This window comes from Ipomoea nil, unplaced genomic scaffold, assembly GCF_001879475.1.
Source record: "Ipomoea nil cultivar Tokyo-kokei standard unplaced genomic scaffold, Asagao_1.1 scaffold1834, whole genome shotgun sequence".
NCBI classification, from domain to species: domain Eukaryota; kingdom Viridiplantae; phylum Streptophyta; class Magnoliopsida; order Solanales; family Convolvulaceae; genus Ipomoea; species Ipomoea nil.
The window spans coordinates 3,288,895-3,310,341 of NW_017618262.1; the positions used below are offsets into that span (position 1 = coordinate 3,288,895).

The window sequence follows — 21,447 nt, forward strand, 5'->3', positions numbered from 1 at the left end:
GGTATCTGGCCAAAGTGAGAATTGAATTAGATGTATTGAAACCTGAAATTGATAGAGTATGGGTGGAATTTGTGGATGGTGGATGCAATTTGAGAGGTTTTTGGCAGCAAATCGTGAGGGAGGAGGTTTCGGCGTACTGTGTCTGTTGCAATAGGTTTGGGCATTTGGTGGGGAGTTGCTGATCAATTGACGAGCGGAACAAAGAGGAAAAATGAACCAAGCAATGAAAGGACGACTTTAACCCTGAAATTGACGGCTAACTAACGTTAAGATAACAGAAGGACCAATCTTGAAAAGATTTCGAAAGTCAAATGTCTAAATTGTCCAAATTAAAAGTCGATGACTAATTGTGGAAAATCAACATAGTCGAAGGACCATTGCTGGAATTAACTCTCCTTATAAATCTAATCAACTTTTAAAAGTGGACCCAACATATTAAAATAACATTATTAATAATATTAAAATATTAAAAAGAAAGAAAAACAATAAAAAAAATTAAATAATACAAGCGGTTTGCAAATTTGCTTCATCAGCTTGCAAAGCTAATATTGGCTGGGATAATCCCAGCCTTAGCAATAATCCTTCAATTAACAGAGCGACTATTCCATCCAGCAAAACATCATAAAATTGCAAATAAGTTTCTTATTCTTATTATATTATACGGAATATTCTATGTACTATATAGGTAGCCATGCATCACATTGTTTCAACAATGAAGTCTTCAACAATGTCTAATAAAATTACTAAATTCATCAATGTGTAATAAAATCACAAATTTTTCATTTCACATTTATTCAGGTTCAAATAACTACATTATATACTATATATATATCATACTATATATATGGCCGCGCATCGCGCGGGTGCACATACTAGTTGCCTAAAATAGTAAAGACTCATTCCACCAATTCGGTAAAAGAATTGGACACATCTGTGGGGGTGGGGATGTGAACATCAGAATGACTCTAGACTTTTTTGTGCAATGTGCCAACATGACACTCAAATAGAACATGTCAAGTAGGTTCATCATACTGAATGCACATTTTGCACTATATGGGACTTGCTACTTTAATTTTTTTCTTATTTATTTTCAAATTCAACACGAGTTTAAGCCGGTTATTGTTTTAACCCTTCCTTAATTTTTGTATTGATTAATGGTAGAATTAAATATTATACTACATCTATCTCATTTTATCTATCATACTTACTATTTATTGGTCAAACTAACTCTTTTTTCTTGATTTATTTTTTTAGTAGTTTTTATTTATTTTTAAATTTAATTTTTGTATTTAATAGTATTTTTAGTGTAGTTTCTAAATATATAAATTTTGTATACTAATATTAAATTTAATATTATAAAAAATTAAATTAAAAATAATTTCAGTCAAGTCTCATCGAATCAGACACATAAAATGAGACAAGACAGTATTATTTAACAATTCAAGGAGGAAGTGGAGAACGAAAAAGGGGCCAAAGATTTGCACAAAAGATTCAATTTTGGTGAAAATTATTAAGTTGCTCGATAGGTTTCAGTGCTGTGTGTAATGATGAATACTTTTCTTTGGCTTTGACAGATAGCGTCTAAGATGTTAGGTTTTCCTGTTTCACTTTGTCTCGAAAGTGAACAAAATTAATGTGCTAAACCTGATTTTATATGACGGGTCTGATCAAGAAAATGTTTTCGAGAAACAAATTCGTAACCATTTAAGTGCCAGAATCATGCTTCACTCACTTAAAACACAATTAACAGCTATGCAACAAGGGATTTTCTAAGTAAAACCCAACATGTTAGTTAAAGCTCCCAAAGAGAAATGAAAATCCAAGATGATCATATAGCTTCAACATATATTGCTTAATTCTCCTATGATTCAGGAGCAATCTGCAGGATTCATGAAGGATATATAAGAATGGTTCAGAAAATGGAACCTTAATACACAACTATACCAACTTTGGTTTATTTTGTGTATATGTTCCCTGGTTTTCATTTCTACCTCTTACTACCATCGCTGGTTGTCACCGGCATTTCTACTTGTAATTCCTCCGCCTGATCCCTAAACTTCTTGTATATATCCCCTCTGTAAAACTCTCTCGTCCTCGCTACAAGAATCAGGGACGAAACCGCCCCAAAGAACGTTACACAGGTGAGAATTATGAAAGCCAGACGATAACAATGGGAGCCAATGCATATCAGCTCCTTCACATCTGCCCTGGTTAGCCCTCTCTTGGCAAGATCATTGCGAGCCTCCTTGTCATATAAGTGACCGGTAATCATTACGTTGAGTACATATGTCCCGAGGGGGCTAGCCAGCTGCCCGCAGCTGAATAGTGTGGAGTAGTATTTGAGCCCGAAGAGCTCGGAGATGATGGTGAAGAGGAGAGGGAGCTGGGCGCCAAAGGAGAAGCCGATGACGATTGAGGCAATGTAGAGGGAACCGGGGGTTGGGAAGGCGATGAGGAGGAGGCCGATGCAGGATAAGAGGAGGATCAATGTCATCATCAGGGGCCTGGGGAACTTGTACTTGACTACAAGAGTCTCTGACAAGAATCCAGCAAAGATTCTTCCAAAGAAGTTCCAGATACTGAGGAGGGACACAAAAGTCTTGATGGTCTTCTCGGGGTATCCTAGCGATTCCCCGAGCTGTCCCATGTTGTCGACCGCTGTGAGGCTGGATCCCATCCCGCAGAAATTGGCTATGAAAATGATCAACATATCAGTACTGAGAAGAGCCTGCAAGATTGAGTAGTCTTCTCCTCTTTTCGGTTTGTGGAAGAAAATATTGGCTAACCAAGAGACTTTGGGCTCCTTTGTTGGTGACTTTTCGGGCTCATTTCCCTCTGATGATGCTGGAGGAACAACAGTTTGGACAGTTATCTTAGTACTAGGATTATTGTCCTCGACAATGGGGGTTTTCCTCGTCTGCCAGAGGGTGAATTCGTGTCGTACGAAGAACAGCAGAGGGACGAAAAGTAGGATACACGAAACAGCAGCACTGGCATCAAAACCAGCTTCAGAAAACGAAGCCACTTTTTCGAGGATTGTAATGACCATTAGGAACAATGCGAGGACGATGGTTGAAACCAAGCAAATGTAGAACATTTTGAGCTCACCCTTATCCCGAACCACCTTAATTTCTCGAATTGTGTACACAAAAACCACAGACAATGCGGCTGGGAGCCAACCGATAAGCAGGATAAGAGACTTGGAATCATTTCCATAGAGCGCCAAGTAGAGCTGAGTCATGATGGCACCACTTAGCCCCGTGAAGCCTTTCAGGAGGCCGATCATAGACCCCCTGGACTCGGGGAAGTTTCGAACAGACGTGACTAGAGCACCAGTATTGGCGAAGTTCTGAGAATTCGCACCAATGCAAATGTACAAACACATTTGCCACACCCTCGGCTTCGCAATCTTTCCCATTACTGCCAGCCATATAACAAAGTAGCCCGCGAAGTTGAGGCCTGCACCAATTAGCAAAAGAAACCATGTTGGCACCACCTCAGCTATAAGCCCGGACAACACTCCAACATTGGCACCCAGGTCCTTGAAAAAACCTAGGAGGTTAAGCGTGGTTTGGTCATACCCGAGAGACGCTTTTATCTCCTTGGAATATACTCCAAACAGATACGTCGCCCCTGCCCCAGCCATGATCAAGAACGAGGCAAACAGCGAGAACCATCTCCCTCGAAGGAAATGGATAACGAACCGGAGGGGCTCGCTGCTGCTTCTGCTAACATCCCCGGGCGCTGTTGCTCCCATTACTTTTGCCCTGATAATGCAAATTCAAGATTTAGAAAGGTACTCTGATCTGATCTGCCTAATTGGTATGACTATAAATCTATAAATTCTAAGTGGGTGGTTAGGAAATTGACAAAAGTGGCACCCCAACTGCTATATAACAAAGATAATGCTATACGCCTATACTGGAAAAGGGGGTCCAATAATTCAAGACCCTTTTCACATAGGAGTTCACAGGAATCTGTCTTTCTAATCCTTAATAGCAGTAAATTCAATACATACTGTCTCAGCTCATTCCAGAAAATCATCAATAATTTATGATGCAATAATAACTTAACCAAATTGGTAAATTGCTGTGACTCATTTTGCACTTTAACCAAGCAGAAATAATCGAACATTATCCTAAAAGGCGTTTTACTATATAAGATGACTTTGATAACACACTACATATATGTAAAGGTTGTCATATACAAAAGAGCTCAATGTTCGAAATAGCTTAATCCATTCATATCAGTGACTCCTTAATGATCGAAAACACAATATCTGGGGGAGTAATGATCTGGCCAAGGCAAATCCCCAAAAATAGTAATTTTCTTTTTTACTATTGTAATAGCCAAGTGGAGATATAATGAGTGGGAATATCACAATTCAAAGTTTCAAACACCAAATGTGGATCCTACTTAACTTATTAGTGTTCTTCTGTGACTAGAAAAAAAGAACACTTTGATAAGACCGGTTGACAAAAACAACAAGCCACTTTAGAAAAGTATTCCCGTGATATATTAGAACAAAGACTTGCAAAATGAAAAAGTGTATTATATTCTAGTTGCTTTGTCTGGTAATTGGAATACCCCACAAGGCCACAATCAAACTCCCAAGCAGTTCACATGCCCCAGATGTAGTATTCAATGGAGGAATATAAAATTTATGAATAAAGAAATACATAAAAGTAGGGCTACTGAAAATTATGAAATTTCCGACCAACTGAAAGTGATTTTAAATTAAGTTGAAAGCAAAAAATGGTCGGAAATAGCAACAAAGATTTTTCCGGATACCAAAAGTGATCGGAACAAGGCTTTCGACTTGATTTAAGATCACTTTCAGGTGGTCAAAAATTCCATAATTTCCAGTAGGGGGCACTAAATACCCATCATCACATTGTTCATACTAATCCTCATCAACCCTTTATTCTAGCCAGTTTATTGGACACAGGAATAGCATTTCTTGCCTACCTTCTTCTCATGAGAATCTTATGATTGGTTTTAACACATCAAGAACAAGCAACACAGCCATATCATATCTATCCATAAACATATTCAAAACAAATGCCAAGAAAACTGGGCATAATTGCATCTCTAACTAAACCTATTACCACCCGACACATCATATGACACTGTTTTCAAAGATTCTTCAACAATTCTTGTTTAGGAACAAAGCAGACAATTTTTTCTTAATGCCACTTTTTGCCCTCTCCATTTTCAGAAAAAAAAAAAAAAAAAAAAAAAAAAAAAAAAAAAAAGGATGATGCAATTAACTGATTACTGTCGTTAGCAGCTGAAAAAAGTGGGATGGGATCCCAAGAATTCCAAGAAAATTAATATGAAAGGTAGAAAACAAAACAAAATAAAATGTAATTGTGCTTACTTATTCGGAGAGATTGAGGTTTTGTTGTTCTAATGAATTGAAGGAAGAGCAATATAATGCTGCTGCATTAATTAATAAGGTAGAACACTAGAGTTCAGACCCAAGAAACAACTACACTACTTTGTCGGCGCTATGCTTCAGGGTTCCGTGTTTCTTGCAATCTTGTTCTCCAGTCTTCTCAATCTGAACTATCTATTTTCATATGCCATAAACACACGACCACTTGGGATGATACTATGAATACTCAGCAACTGGCCGGACGATGACCCATGAGGATAGGCTTATTAAATGATGACGCGTTGACGACGTACGTTCTCATCCAAAAATTATCACCTTCTAGTTTGGAAAATAATAATATATTTTTTTCCCTTTTAGGCAAATGACTAGAATTGATATCAATTTAATGCAATATTTTTTTCCTTACATGATAATCACTTCTAATGAACAAAGCTATTATCTATCCATAATCCATAATCCATTTTTTTGAAAACATATATCCATAATCCATAATTACGTTATAATAGTTTATTTGCATTCAAAAGAATCTGAAAAACAATATTAATTGAAATTTTTAACAAATATGATATATTTGTATTCCAACTTGTGGGATATGAAAATATTATTGATTGATTTTTTTTTTTTTTAATTTAAGACTAAATTTTGGTAAAATAAGACGAATGATGCATGATAGAATTTATTTGAGTTTTTACCTATTGATACTGTACAAGTATACAATTTTGATATTAAACAAAAATTGTTATTACCTTATCATAGTTCTTACTTATCACTTAAAAAAAACATTCAATAAGAATAAATAAAGATAATCGTAATATATATATATATATATATATATATATATATATAGATATATATATATATATATAGAGAGAGAGAGAGAGAGAGAGAGAATATTACTTCAATTATAAATAAAATATAATATATTTTTGAAAGTTTGTAAAAATAATATTGTCTTCTATTATTAAAGGCGTATCATATAATTTCATTTATAATTTTAAATTTATTTTATTTTTAACATTGAGTAAATTTTATTCGTGCATTACCCATTCATAATACATATAACTAGTATATATTGGATAGGAATTTAGGAAAAAATATATGGTGACGAAAACGGGGACTATGGTATTGGCTTTTGGTAGTGACGACATGGGGACTACTATATGAGGTTGGAGTGGTGGCCAATAAAAGTGGAGTACGAGGGTTTTGGCTGTCACTAAAACACATTGTAAATGGAATTAGATTTTTTTTTCAATAATTTTTTAAATTGTAATTTTTTTTTTAATACTCATGATTCTTATGTTTAAAAAAATTATTTTGTTAATGCAATTATTTTTATCCGCGTTGATTCTAAAAAAAAAAAATTACCTTAATAAATACCTTTTTATATATGTAAAAAATGATTTCAATATATATATATATATATATATATATATATATATATATATATATATATATATATATATATATATATATATATATATATATATATATATATATATATATATTTAAAATACTACTAACTCTGTTACAATGTAGTATCTGTTCATAATTACTTTCTCAACTAAATAAAGCACAAAGAGTCAATATTGAATATCCCCTCCACTGAGGCTCGAACCAAAAATATTACGGCTCTGTTTGGCAAACCTAGCTGAAAAGCTATAAGCTAGGAGCTGAAAGCTGAAAAGGAGCTGAAAGCTGAAAAGCTATAAGCTCAGAGCTGAAAACTGAAGAGTTGTTCTGCTAGCTGTTATGATTGAAAGTGTTTGGTAAAAATAGCTTTTTGATAAGCTGATAAATGTAAAAAGACTAAAAAGGACATCTTTATACAATTTAAATTAGTTTGTTTACATATTAAAATTTAACATTTTGTCTTTTAAAAAAAAATTAAAATTTTGAAATAAAACTATTAGCATAATCATGATCTAGCATCTCATAATGAAGTAGCAATATTATTGCAAATCTCATAATAATAATAATAATAATAATATTTGTGGTGAAAGTTGCAGATAAAGGAGAAGAGAAAAATGTTTTAATTGGGAAGGGTAAATTATGTCATTTCTTTAAAATAATAAGGATAAAGATGAAAAATTAGTTAGGAAGCTATGAGCTTATTTTGAAAAGCTATCTAAAATAGCGTTCCAAAATAAGCTCTTATTTTAAGCTATGAGTTTATTTTGGGAACATTACCAAACAAAGCTTATAGCTTATTAGGAACTTAAAATAAGCTATAAGCTCTGCCAAACAGAGCCTACTTACGCCTTAATGGTGTTTAAGCTTATAAAACAAAATTTTAAAACTTACGGAGTATTTTTTTTTTTTTTTAAATGGTTGCTCACTTGCTATTGATTATTAGGACCAGCACTAATCCAATGGCAGTCTTTTTCTGTTGCTATCTCTCTCATGTCCTGTCTCAACTTGTTGATTTTATTTTAGCTGCCGATTGCTTTGATAAGATATCAATTTTATAATTATTAAACATACTTTTAATTTTACAATATTATAAAACTAACTTCATTTTTTTTCTTATCGTCGAGCAATCTTTAACTGTTACTACATACCTAGATAGATAACATTATATTAACCATCACTTTTTATATGAAAGTTTGTTTTCACCTTAACCCTCTCATTATATATATATATATATATATATATATATATATATATATATATATATTATGTTCTATGTGAAAATTATGGACCATTTTAGGTAGTTTTATGTAAAATTTTACTACATTTTGTATGTGTTGTACATGTACATATAGAATTATTGAGAAGTTGGACTATAAATATTTTCGCACGATATTTGATAGCTTATATTTGGGCCATATGATGAAGATACTCACGTCATTTTAGGTCCACTGCTCCCTTTGTGGGCTTTTTATAATGGAGGAAGTCTGGAAGGACAAATTATCAGACGTTATGCCATGGAACCGTGTTCACCATTCATGGTGAACACGGTTCCAACGGTGTTAGTGCACCGTTATCTTTTTTTTTTTTTTTTTTTTTTAATTAATTACGTGACTGCCTACACATTCACTTTGGAACCATGCCTACACATTCACTTTGGAACCATGAGATTATGAATTTTCTGTTATGAGATTATGAATTTTCTGTTATGAGATTATGAATTTTCATTACATTCATAATTTCGGAGTTTCGGACATTCATAAATTATGAATTCATGCATGCACATTCACTTTGGAACCATGCCTACATATTCCCGTCCGAAATCACGGACATTCATAAATTATGAATCCATGCCTGCACATTCACTTTGGAACCATGCCTACACATTCACTTTGGAACCATGAGATTATGAATTTTCTGTTATAAGATTATGAATTTTTTGTTATAAGATTATGAATTTTCAGTTGTGAGATTATGAATTTTCTGTTATGCGATTATGAATTTTCTGTTATGAGATTATGAATTTTCATAAAATTCATAATCTCATAACAGAAAATTCATAATTTGATCAGTAACGCGCCGTTAACTCCACATCCGCGATTTTTTTTTTTTTTTTTTTTTGTCTAAAAACGACGTCGTTTTGACTTGTGTTCACCATTCTCGGTGAACACGATTCCACGGCATAATTTGCGACAAATTATATGCTGTGGAACCGTGTCCACCTTGTAAGGTGGTCACGGTTTCAAAACTGTTCATAGTTATGAACATATAGTTCTATAATTATGAATATAGAGTTGTGAACATAATTATGAACATATAGTTCTATAATTATAAATATAGAGATTCAATAATTGTTAATATGAAGTTCAAAAATTATGAATATATAACTTTATAATTATGAATATATAGTTCAGTAATTATGAACATAGAGTTATGTAATTGTGAACATAGAGTTCAATAATTATGAATATTAAGTTCAAAATTTATGAATATATAACTTTATAATTATGAACATGCAATGTGGACACGGTTTCACGACATAACGATTGATCTGGAAGAGTGTATTTATGGTCTTCATAGTGATAATGGTACTTTAAGTTTGTATCACCCTCATACTGGGGTGATTATAAAAAGAGGTGTTTGGTAAATTACTATTAGCTGATTGGATTTGTGGATTTAACTAGTTGATAACATTAGCTGATTATAGAAAGGTGTTTGGTAAATTAGCCGTTAGTAATAGTTGCTTACATGCAAAATGATTTAAAAAAAAAAAAAAATTGATCATAAAACTACTTTTAGCAGTTTTTTCAAGACCTCATTCCATCTGTTCGTCGAGTGCCCCCTTGCTCGCAGTTGTTGGGATATTCTGGGGGGAATTGATTATCCCTCGGCTACCTCCTTCTTTGAGTGGCTTGAAAGTCTATTCACTACAAAGACTGACAATGAAATTTGCTTACTTATCTCCGTGTGTTGGAAACTTTGGGAAGCTTGAAATGAGAAAGTTTGGAACCGCAATATCGTTTCTGCCTCTTTTATCTGTCAATCTGCAACTAACTTTCTTAATGATTGGGCTGCTGTGGAACCGTGTCATAGCACGCACACTACCACATATATCAATTGTTATGTAGTACGTGGAACCGCGTCCACTTTGTAAGGTAAACACAGTTATATGTTCATAATTTTTTAACTTCATATTCACAATTATTGAACTCTATATTCACAATTACAGAATTCTATATTCATAATTATACGACTCTATGTTTATAATTTTTAAACTCTATATTCACAATTATGAACAATTTTGGAACCGTGTTTGCACTGTGGACACTGTCCCACAGCATAATTTGCCAATCGTTATGCTGTGCACCATGCATGGTGCACACGGTTGCGAACGACGCCGTTTCACTTTGGTGGAGTAACGGTGTCGTTAGTGGTACCCTTAACTCCACCAATATGAATATATAGTTCATTCATTCCGAATACACAGTACCAGTAACCGGTGTGGATATATAGTTCACTAATTCTGGATATATAGTTCATTAATTCTGGATGTGGATATATAGTTCACTAAATTCTGGATATATAGTTCAGTAATTATGGATATATAGTTCAAATTATGCACAGCATAACACCGTTAACGACAATCAAAAATATATATATTTTTTAAAGTCGGATGACATCGCTTTTAATCAAAACGACACTATTTTGCATCTGTGTGCACCATGCACGGCATAATTTGCCATACAAGTTAACTTTTAGTCTTTATCACAGTGTTAGAACCCAGGATTGGCAGGTTTATGGGCCGACAAGTAGCTGGATTTTGGTTGGGCGAACAATTGTATTAACATGCTATCCATATTACAATGGGCATCTTCAGTGGGCTATAATACAATTTTTATATATTCAATTTCTCAAATTTTTTAGATGGGAGATACCTACATATACAATCTATATTGTATATTGAGGCTTGAACCTTAAACCTCCCACATCAAGAAGCAACCAGATACCAGTGAATCACAAGCCACTTGATCAACTCAACCTTATCCTCAATAATTTCTTTAGTTATTTGTTAACGGATCTTCAGTTTTATATGTTGTCTATTTATTTTCTTAGGTTTTAATTTTAGTTTTGGTTTACCACATTATTTACCTAATAATTAAAGTACAAACAAAACTTGATTACAATGACGCATCATTAAGTAAGGAATGTAGTATTTGGGGCAGGATGACATTTACATCATATGGTAGTACATTAAGGTTGAGCCTAAAAAACTAAGAATATTATTAGTGAGGTTGCCAGTGCATGCATGGATTGGAAGTCAAATAAAGATAAATATTGAGCTATAAATGCAGAAACAGAGACAAAGACACATGCCCATTCTGGTTTCCCCTACTGTAAAGCAAGTAGTGGAATTCTGAGCTAATAACAATAATAATTCATCACATGCATCCCTATCCAAAAATATTACTCCTTTTTTAATTTACACTCCATGTGCATACACAGCTCGCTCTCTATTCCTGTAGGCCCCCCTTATCCTCTGAGTTTTAAATCTGCAGCTACTACTCAAGAGTACGTAAATACTGAATAAATTTTATTTTGTGACCTAATTAGCAAAGGATCATATTAGAGTAATTCGGCTTAGATTATTCTCTAACCGGTAAAGAATCACAACAAGTAAACCAACTTACGTTATTTTGTACATAGCTGATCGGTTCAAACCAATTAGGTCAATAAATCGTTCTTATTGAGAGTTAAATTTGTAATTTTGTAGTTACCAAATCAACAACATGACCAATTTGACTGGGGTTGTCCCTTTTATAATTTTTTTTAGGGGATCTTTTGTAAGATTCAAACTTATCATATATTTTGTGACTACCGGTAAAAATAAATTTATAAACTTATTTTAAGTTGATTAGGATCGGATTAACCAATTGAGCTGTGCTCGAGAGTTTTGAAGGTTAATTAAGGTAGACAAAAGGGAGTAGTAGCGGTCCACAAGAATGGTCCATCCCTACACATACAGCAGCAACGTAACAAGAAAACCAAACGCAGGAGTAGGTATGTACATATATACTAACGTTACTATATTATTGTTGGTAGCGCCATATTTATTTGCCATCACTCTCCTCAATGTTCATGTTCCTTATTGGGACACGACAAAGCAAATGCCAAGGTGGTATCTCTGATCTCCGATGATCTACTAAAAACAATTAATTTTTAAGATCTTCACTGTAAAATATAATACTACACCGTAAAAAGACTTTGGTAGCAATGGAGTGAATTGAAGTTACAATAATGAAGATTATATTATCCTTAATTAGTTTGGAGAAAACATGATTATTACTAAATGACGAGGGTAATATAATGGAGCGCATAATTAGGGTGTAAGATATTAGGTTGATGAGATGATGATTGAGGAAGATGGTGATTATTGAAGTAATCTGAGGAAAGGAAAAATGTTAAGTTAAAGGGTATGGAGAACATCACAATCATATCATATGGATGCATGGGTGGCCCACTGCATGCATACACTCATTTGAATACTCGAAACAGCCCTCTCGAACAACCTGGCGAAACGTACAATGTCCCTAGCAACCACCGTTTTCATAATCACTTTTTGTGAGATTGTAAATTCCGATCAAATTGATTAGATAATTGACTTAATAATTATAAAATTTTTAATGAATTATTTATTAATCTTCTTGATGTGAGTTGATTAGCTTTAGACAACTTAGTATGATTTTACCTTTTATGATTTTTTTTTTTTTTTTAATTTGAGTCACAATACAAGTTTTACTTGCAAGGCATATATATTTTAGTGGTGGCTGCACGATTTTAAGTAAATCAATGTATAATTATTAGGTTGTGGTCTTGTGGATTCTAATCAAGTTGTGCATATAACAAAACGCCATGGAGTTAATGATTCTAATAATTAAGTGTATTAACTAGTTATGATGAGATCTTGTAAAAAAAATAAAAGTTATGAAGAGATAAATTAATTATGGTATTATAAAAACATTATTTTTCTAAGTAGTTTATATCTTAATAACGTCTTTCTCTTAAATAGGAAGTCACAGGTGTTAAATGTTTGAATTCTGGTGGGGGCATTGACTCTGATAGTTAAAAATATATTATAGACGGAGTATATATATTTTTTTGTGTATATAGAGTTTTTACGGATGGATTCAATGATTAATTTTTTGCTGAATTAAATTATATGGCCCTCTAATGGGTTTGAGAGTTGGATTTTATTTTGTTGATTGGTGTATTGGAATACGTGTTAGGTTAGAGGCTAAAGAGAGGTTGCAAAATGGAAGCTAAATTGTGTTGTTTTAGAGCAGTTGTTGTTGGGGGCTAAAGCTTATCGTATCATCCTATAAATAAACCTAGGTTTGATGAAGTCAATCCGTTAAGGTTCCTTAACGCATACGCCAAGCGCAACTATGACAGCTTCCACTAAGATAATGAAATATTCAACCAAAAACAGTTAGCAATTTGGCATTATTTTTTTTATTAGGGCCCCTTAGTTGACAGATATCTACTCGGTTCAATTAATTTAATTGTTTTTTTTTCGTAGAATATAATTAATTAGGTATCACCTAATTATCCTATATCCTATGTGTTTGGCTGCAATTCAATGTAATATAAAGCATAGGGTGATGATGTACACGGGCTATATGTGGATAGAAAATTAGAAATTATGATGTTTATTATATATAGGTTAATAAATTGATATTGAAAGAGTAATATAATGAGCTTTGCACGTAATGATCTTTTTGTTTTTTTTTTTTTTTTAGTTGATTAGTTGAATAATCAAATTACAACATCTTTGTACACAATCGTAACAATAATAGCCTCACGCAAAACTTTATTTGAACAATTTACCATATATAATAGGGTTTTCAATAGTATAGAATTGAAAAGTGACTTCTTAGTGATAGTTTATAAGGTTAAACATGCTAATAATGTAAAATAGCGATGCCAAATAGATTGTGCTATGCTGATTTGGTCCACGCCCACAATCAAAGAGTCATGCTAACACAATCCACGTTAGAATGTGAGTTATGTCGGCTCAACCCACATTTTAAAATAGTCAGCCTAGTCTAACTCAACTTGACCTATATAACATTTTGAGTGGTAGAATACAACACTATCGTGGATGTGCCTAAGCTAGCCCATTCGTGTTGTGCTCATGCCAACTCATATGGGTACGGTCTAACTTAATTAGTTTATATTGTCATCTTTAATTTAAGGTATCAGATTCTCGTTTTATATACTTGAAGCTGTATTATAGTTCTTATGGGACGTGATTAGAGTTGTTTATTAGCTAGACACATTCACAAAAAATTAAACACACATGCAAATTATATGGCGATCCATCACAATCACTCACATTCAAGATTGCAATATAAGTGGTAACATATTTATATGGGTGCTTATGTCACTGCAGGTTCCAGTTCACAAATAAAAAAAGTGGACAAAAAATAATGCTCTATAGTCTATCCTATTATGTTTAAACATTGGAATTGGATGAACAATACGACATTGCCACTATTATCTTTATACATATCAAAAAGCCGTCCATACATCATACTTTGGCACTGAATGAAACAGATAAGTATGACAACTTTCCTTTCCTTTCCTTTCATGATTGTGGAGTTGTATTTCATCAGGCCAGCCAATGAATTCATAAATTAATACAACTTTAATTTAGTCCATAACATTAATCATGCTTTAAGTTTTATGTCAACTGTAATTAAATATTATTGTATGTTGATTGGTGAATCAAAAGGAGTGGAGACGACGTGAAGTATATATTTCCAAAATATTATTTTTTTTCGATCAAGAAATGAGCTTAATTAGTTGTATCTTGACAAGGAATCTTTACACCAAAACACAAGCTTTAATTAACACCAAATTGAAATTTGACTCAAAATCAGAAATTGAGTTCAGCTTTAAGCTTTTGAGACTGTCTGTCATATCATGTGCTTATGGGTATGGGAATGGGAATTATTCAACCTTTTGACAACACTTTAAACGCTTAGCAGCCACTCCAAAGTTACCTTTTCAGACACTCTTTCTTAACCTTTTACCAAATGCTTCTATTTCATATTTTTCATGCCTCCCCTTACTTCCAACTTTGCCCTTCCTCCAACCTTCTACCTACAAAGCATCCCACTCCTAATCTCCTATCCTAAAACTACACCATAGTAACTTTTCAGTATCATATTCTAATATTCTCTATACTAGCATCTAATATGATCATGAGAAAGGAATGATCAATTTGGCAATTTATATCCTACACCACGGTGCGCGTTGCACTGTGCGCCCAGATGCAAAACGACGTCGTTTTAATTTTTTTTTTTTTTTTTTTTTTTTTTTTTGAAATTTCCCGCCCCAGTGAATGGCAGTAATTTTTTCTTTAAAAAAAACTCGTTGTTCAAAAATGTACATAATGTTATACTAGAATACACATAATTGTATACATGAATGTACATAATTATATAACAAAATATACATACTCTTTTTAAAAGATAATACACATAATCTAACATAATACATAATAAACATAAACTTTTAACATAATACACATCAACTCTTAACATAATACACACAAATTTTCTGATTCGGATGTACATAATTGTATAAAAAGAATGTACATAATTGTATAAAAAATGTACATAACTGTATGAACAAATACACATAATTGTGTGAACAAATACACATAATCACAGCAACTTCCTACCGCGCCTCTCAAAACGACGTCGTTTTGGGAGGCGCGCGACGCACCGTGCTACGTGCGCCGTGGTGTAGGGTATAACGATTGGATCAATTTACATGTGATAAACATTGTTTTGAGACTCCAAGCAATAGAGGATTACAAGGAAATAAAGTCAATAGGTCGCTTTTGTCAAGAGTGTAACTTACAACCTTATGATTAGTAGTTAATAGGCTTGCCTAACTTGGTTGGGATTGTCGTAAAGTCAATCTTCTTAAATCATATCTTCTCCCAAAAGTTTGAATCCCCAACCTTAAGGACCCGCCAGAGCATAGTGACTATGTTGATGCGCATAAGGGACCCCATAGAGCATCAGTGACTAAGGCAGAATGTTAGTGCACATAAGGGATTTACTTATTTTAGACATAATTTCCACACTATGACGGTAGAGATTCGAACTTTGATCTCTTATTTAAAATACTGCCTACTAAAACATTGAGATAAGCTCGTGCGAGCTTCTTTAAACCATATCTCAAAGGTCAAAATAGACATTTTCCATGAGGCATGGTCATCCAGCTGAGACACGGAGACTATAGTTGCTGTTTCATTCTGAATATTTTGTGATCCATCACAATGTGACCTTCTCAAACCCCCCACCATCTTCACCCCTCCGCTCTCAAGTCTCTCTCTCTCCTTCCATCTCCGTGACCTCCCTCATTATTATTTTTCTCGAAAACACAACCGCCTTAAATTTAACAAAAATATAGTTCTTGATTATTTTGGGTAACTTATCTTATACACCACATCATATTTGTTTAATTCTTTATTCTTCAAGCTAAAACGAACCATCAACCAAAAAACCATTCTTTTTTCAAAATTTTCAGTTTTCACCCTTGTTTCTTGGATTCTACTTCAGACCAAAACCAAACCCCGATAGCCACCTCTCACCTGCAGGCTGGGCTGGAGCTCCGTCGCCTCCCCTGTTTTGATCGATTAATAGGGGAGAGATGACGGAGATGAGAAGACAAACTTCGAGGAACAAAGGGTTTTATGTGAGGATGAAGTTGTTGAGACCAGGAAGACAGGCCTCTGAGAAGAGCTTCTGCCATAGATATTTCAAATGGCTTCTCTGGTTTTCCCTTTCTTTCTATTTCTTCGCCTCTTTCATTTTCACTCATAAACCTGCCACCTCCGCCATCATCTCCCGGACCACCGTCGTCCGCCAATCTAAAGCTTCTCGCGCCCTCATCGAATCCCATAACTCTTCTCTTCTCCACCAGCCCAACACCCACCAAGGTAATCTTTTCTCACGTTTAGCATGGGTTTGTTAAATTAGTTTTATGTGGTTATTTGATTTGACGAGTTTGTTTCTGGGGCTCAGATGTGTTTAAGGATCTGAAGGTTTACATATACGATTTGCCGGCGAAATATAACGTTGATTGGTTGAATGAGCGGTGTAGCAGCCATTTGTTTGCTTCCGAGGTGGCTATACACAGAGCCTTGGCGAGCAGCGAGGTTCGCACGTTTGACCCGTGGGAGGCTGACTTTTTCTTCGTCCCCGTTTACGTTTCTTGCAATTTCAGCACGGTCAATGGCTTCCCGGCGATTGGTCACGCCCGGAATCTTATTTCCTCCGCCATTCGCCTCATTTCCTCTGACCTTCCCTTCTGGAACCGCAGCCGCGGCGCCGACCACGTCTTCGTCGCATCCCACGATTTTGGGTCATGTTTTCACACATTGGTATGCCAAAAAAATGCGATCTTTCACGTTGTTTATGCCCCGACGTTTTTTTCTTTCGAGGTATTCAATGAAAGTTTATGTTTTTTTTTGTTGGTTGTGGAATAGGAGGACACAGCAATCGCCGATGGAGTGCCGGAGTTTTTGAGGAACTCGATCGTATTGCAAACGTTTGGAGTCAAATATAATCACCCGTGTCAAGATGTGGAGCATGTTGTTATTCCGCCGTATGTTTCGCCGGAAAGTGTACGGAAGACGCTGACGACGGCGAGAGCTGATACCCGGAGAGATATTTTCGCGTTTTTCAGGGGCAAAATGGAACTTCACCCCAAGAACGTTAGCGGTCGTTTTTACGGGAAGTAAGTTTTCAACTGTTCAAATGTAGTTGAGTTAAATTAACAACCGTTTTATTAGAAAGTTTAGTTGTATGTGAAATGACGTGAATGACCCTACAGGGGGGTCCGGACGGTAATCCTGCGGAAATACGGCAACGATCGGAAGTTTTATCTCAAGCGGCACAGATTCGCCGGTTACCAGTCGGAGATTCTACGGTCAACGTTTTGTTTGTGCCCTTTAGGATGGGCGCCGTGGAGTCCCCGGCTGGTGGAGTCTGTGGTTCTGGGCTGCGTGCCGGTGATCATTGCTGACGCCATCCAACTGCCGTTCCCCTCTGCCGTGCCGTGGGAGGAAATCTCCGTCACGGTGTTGGAAAAAGACGTGCCCAAGCTCGGCCCCATTCTTGAAAAAGCGGCGGCGACTAATCTCACCGCCATACGACGGCGGCTGTGGGACCCGCGCATTCGCCGGGCCCTCCTGTTCAACGATCCGATGGTGGAAGGAGACGCCACGTGGCAGGTCCTCCTCGCCCTCACCAACAAACTCAGCCGCTCTCACCGCAGGTCAAGGGTTTCTACCCAATAGGCAGCTGGTTACGTGGACGATTCCCATTGGGCGGTCAGCTAAGATGTACTTTAGATGACGTGGCGTGTAGGGTTTGTGATATAAAATTAAATGGGAGACAGCTGGGATTGTAGCCGAGGGGTTATTACAGACATAGGGAAACGTGTCAGTGGGGCCCAAACGGCAGAGATATTATGGTGGCTGAGCTGGCTGGACGGGATTGGTTGGAGAAGCGGTTCGAAGGGACAGGGTGTTAATTGTTTTGTAGCGTCACATGTGAATTGGGGGAATATAAATTTTGAGAAAAATAAGAAGAGACAAGATTCGGTGCGGAGATCCACACTGTGGATTCCAACTAGAATACGCTGTAAATAATAAAGCAAAGAAAAACTCATACAATAATTCAAATACTTATTCTTTTGTTCACTTCAACGATGCTTAATTTCGACCTCTGACATGACATTTATCTTTTGAAATAATTCTTTAAATCTAAAAAAATATTTAATTTGACACTTCACTAATAAGAAATACTACGTATATGATTTGAAAAGAAGTTTTACGATTATTATTGAGAAAATTAAAGTAGTATTATGGGAATACAAATAATTTATGTAAATGGGGAAGACAAAGTGAAATGGTGACAGCTGTGATGTGTCAGTGACTTTAATTGCCAAGTGGGCACCGGGGGGTGACAGTGAATTATGGATGTATATAAAACCTGAATTGGTAAAGTTAAAGCTGACAAGGTTAATTTTTTTAAAAAATCAAAAAATCAATTTTTAAAGTTTGAATAGAGCTGAAACAAATTTTATTTTTTTTAATGATTTAAAAAAAAATAATTATAATATTAAATTATGTACAAAAAGTTGTTGGTATCATTGTAAAGGAGAACAAATACAGTGAAATAAATAAGAATAGGAAAATATTATATTATTCTCATTTTCTAATCTCAATTTTTACTTTATACAATAAATCTTAATGTAAACATTTATATTGAGACATATATTAAAAAAAAAAAGAAAAAGAAAAAGAGTAGTTTATAAATGTCCGCTAGCGCTACATAACAGATTAAAATTTAAAGACTAAAATTTGAAAGATCATAAGAATAATAGAAACCACAGTAAATGTGTTGTGAACTGCGTGGTTTTTGATAGTACAATAATAAGCACTATTGTACAAAAGCCAAAGGTTTTTAGTACAGATAAAAGTAGACAAAGTTACACTTCTATTGTTGTCTTTATTACTCATTTATTTATATCATTATTAATTTTTGTAAGTTTAAATTACAAACTTAATGTTGCTTCCTTAATGTCATCACTGCTCCTACCTTTGAGACGGGAAGAATAAATAAATTGCAAAATGCGACTCAATTGGTCTACAGATTTCCAAATGCTTGTGTTATTATAATATTGTTCCCAAAATGGTAATGGTATGCTTCTAGGTCATAAGGCTTGCGTCTATATATTATGATAGTTTTGTAGATATATATAAATACTTGTACCAATTACTTAAACATAATGCTACAATAGTACAATACAATTGAAATAAGGGCAATCCCAACTAACTGAACTAAGTTAGTCAGACAATTGACTTTTATTGACTTTCTTATTGAATTAAGTATTAAAATGTTCTGTGATACTATGTATTTTCTAGGCTTTGTATGATCAAAGTACGCCTGTACGTAGTTCGTACGAGAGTAATTTTTGTGATTTTTCTAAATTTCTTTTGGGAGATCCTTATACGCTTGTACATAGCTAGTATTTTGTTGGGGGGTGTCTTGTATGAGCCATGTACGTCCGTACGAGGCTCATACAGGCATCGAGGCGGAATTTTCTCGTTGATTCAGTTTTTATGCCTAAACACTTCCAAAATATTTTTTCAAGTGTTGTATCACTAAATAAACCTTTTTTAAATTATCTCATCCTAATAATATGTTATAATATATTATATATTTGAATACAAATTATTATGCAAGTGGATGGCAAGTGGCGGCCAAAATGATAGCAAATCAAGGAAGAGATATTAATTTTATATTCAAATTATTAGGGAGAAAATTTCATTTTATACCCCAAATTTTATGTTATTTACAAAATTGAACGCTAAACTCCATCTATAAATACCATAGCCATTTAACATTCTCATCATCCAAAAATACTCAAATCTCCTCTCTTACAGTAGTTCTTCACCTTTCTCGCAAGAAGAGAAACTCTATAGTTTCCTCTTTACTACATAGAAAGAAATTGTATTCTCACTATTAAGAGATAAATAATGTTATCTTTACTATTAGGAGAATATCACATTCTATTTCTATGTAGTGAAACGAAAACTATAGAGAGTTTCTCTTCCTAGAAAGAATAACTACTATAATAGAGGATATTTGAATGATTTTAGGATGATCAAAATATTAAATGGCTAAGGTATTTATATAAGTGGAGTTTAGGGTTCAATATTGTAAATAACATAAAATTTGAGATATAAAATAAAAATTTCTGCCTAATAATTTGAATATAAAATATAATATCTCTTCCTTGATTTGCTATCACTTCTTCTACTTGCCATCTACTTGCATAAAATTCAAATATATAATATATTATAACATATTATTGGGGGAAATTTAATAAAATAAATCCAATGATATATGTTTCAATATATTATATATTTGAAAAAAAATTATTATGCAAGTAGATGGCAAGTGGGAGACAAAGTGATAACAAATTAAGGAAGAGATATTATATTTTATATTCAAATTAGTAGGGAGAAAAATTCATTTTATACCTCAAATTTTATGTTATTTACATGATTAAATCTTAAATTCACCTATAAATACCGTAGTCATTTAATATTTATATCATCCAAAAATCACTAGAATCGATCTCTTCTCTTATAGTAGTTCTTCTCATTTCTAGTAACGTCTATGTTCACCACTTTTACTATACCCCAATTTGATGCTCATGGTATTTTTGTGAATTATTATGTGTTTTACAAAATTATTATATCCTAAAAAATTTTACTGATTAATTGGTTTTGGTGTAAACATTGTGTTTGGGGAAATTGTGGATTTTAAGTGTGTATATTCAAATCACTAAGCGCACGCGCGTGCACACACACATATGGTGTACAAAACCCTTTTTCTGAAAATCTGGTGAATATTTGTGGTTATGGATTTATATCGGAGATTACGTTGGATTTGAAAAATATAAACTTTATATTGATTTCAGTTTAGGGGCTTCTATCAATATCTGAAAATTGTACAGATTACATGATAAAATTAGGGGTCATGAATGGA

General features: G+C 34.2%; 2 protein-coding genes across 5 annotated transcripts; one reads left to right on the forward strand and one right to left on the reverse strand.

The window, feature by feature from the left end:
* Window positions 1–1,808: 1,808 nt before the first annotated feature.
* LOC109193034 (protein NUCLEAR FUSION DEFECTIVE 4) lies at window positions 1,809–5,548 on the reverse strand. 4 transcript variants are annotated; one of them, XM_019343808.1, is made up of 2 exons: window positions 5,381–5,548; window positions 1,809–3,767 (listed from the first exon to the last, which is right to left on the reverse strand). In XM_019343808.1, the coding sequence occupies exon 2, from the start codon at window positions 3,755–3,757 to the stop codon at window positions 1,988–1,990; it is 1,770 nt and encodes a 589-aa protein (XP_019199353.1). In that variant the 5' UTR covers window positions 3,758–3,767; window positions 5,381–5,548; the 3' UTR covers window positions 1,809–1,987. The 4 variants fall into 4 exon arrangements, with proteins under 4 accessions (XP_019199353.1, XP_019199354.1, XP_019199352.1 ...); XM_019343809.1 differs by lacking the exon at window positions 5,381–5,548 and adding an exon at window positions 4,181–4,198; XM_019343807.1 differs by lacking the exon at window positions 5,381–5,548 and adding an exon at window positions 4,075–4,115.
* A 10,608-nt stretch (window positions 5,549–16,156) lies between these two features.
* On the forward strand, window positions 16,157–18,593 carry LOC109193037 (probable glucuronoxylan glucuronosyltransferase IRX7). Its single transcript, XM_019343812.1, has 4 exons — window positions 16,157–16,820; window positions 16,906–17,264; window positions 17,370–17,620; window positions 17,717–18,593. The coding sequence occupies exons 1-4, from the start codon at window positions 16,532–16,534 to the stop codon at window positions 18,180–18,182; spliced, it is 1,365 nt and encodes a 454-aa protein (XP_019199357.1). The 5' UTR covers window positions 16,157–16,531; the 3' UTR covers window positions 18,183–18,593.
* The last annotated feature ends 2,854 nt before the right edge of the window (window positions 18,594–21,447 follow it).

Bases quoted from the DNA above. Each gene is read 5' to 3' on its own strand.
- LOC109193034 (XM_019343807.1), bottom strand. From the start codon at position 4,100: ATGAGTCACAGCAATTTACCAATTTG. The intron at 3,768-4,074 runs GTTAAGTTATTA...TTGCATTATCAG, and splicing joins CACAGCAATTTACCAATTTG to GGCAAAAGTAATGGGAGCAA.
- LOC109193037 (XM_019343812.1), top strand. From the start codon at position 16,532: ATGACGGAGATGAGAAGACAAACTTCGAGGAACAAAGGGTTTTATGTG. The intron at 17,265-17,369 runs GTATGCCAAAAA...GTTGTGGAATAG, and splicing joins GGTCATGTTTTCACACATTG to GAGGACACAGCAATCGCCGA. The intron at 17,621-17,716 runs GTAAGTTTTCAA...ATGACCCTACAG, and splicing joins AGCGGTCGTTTTTACGGGAA to GGGGGTCCGGACGGTAATCC.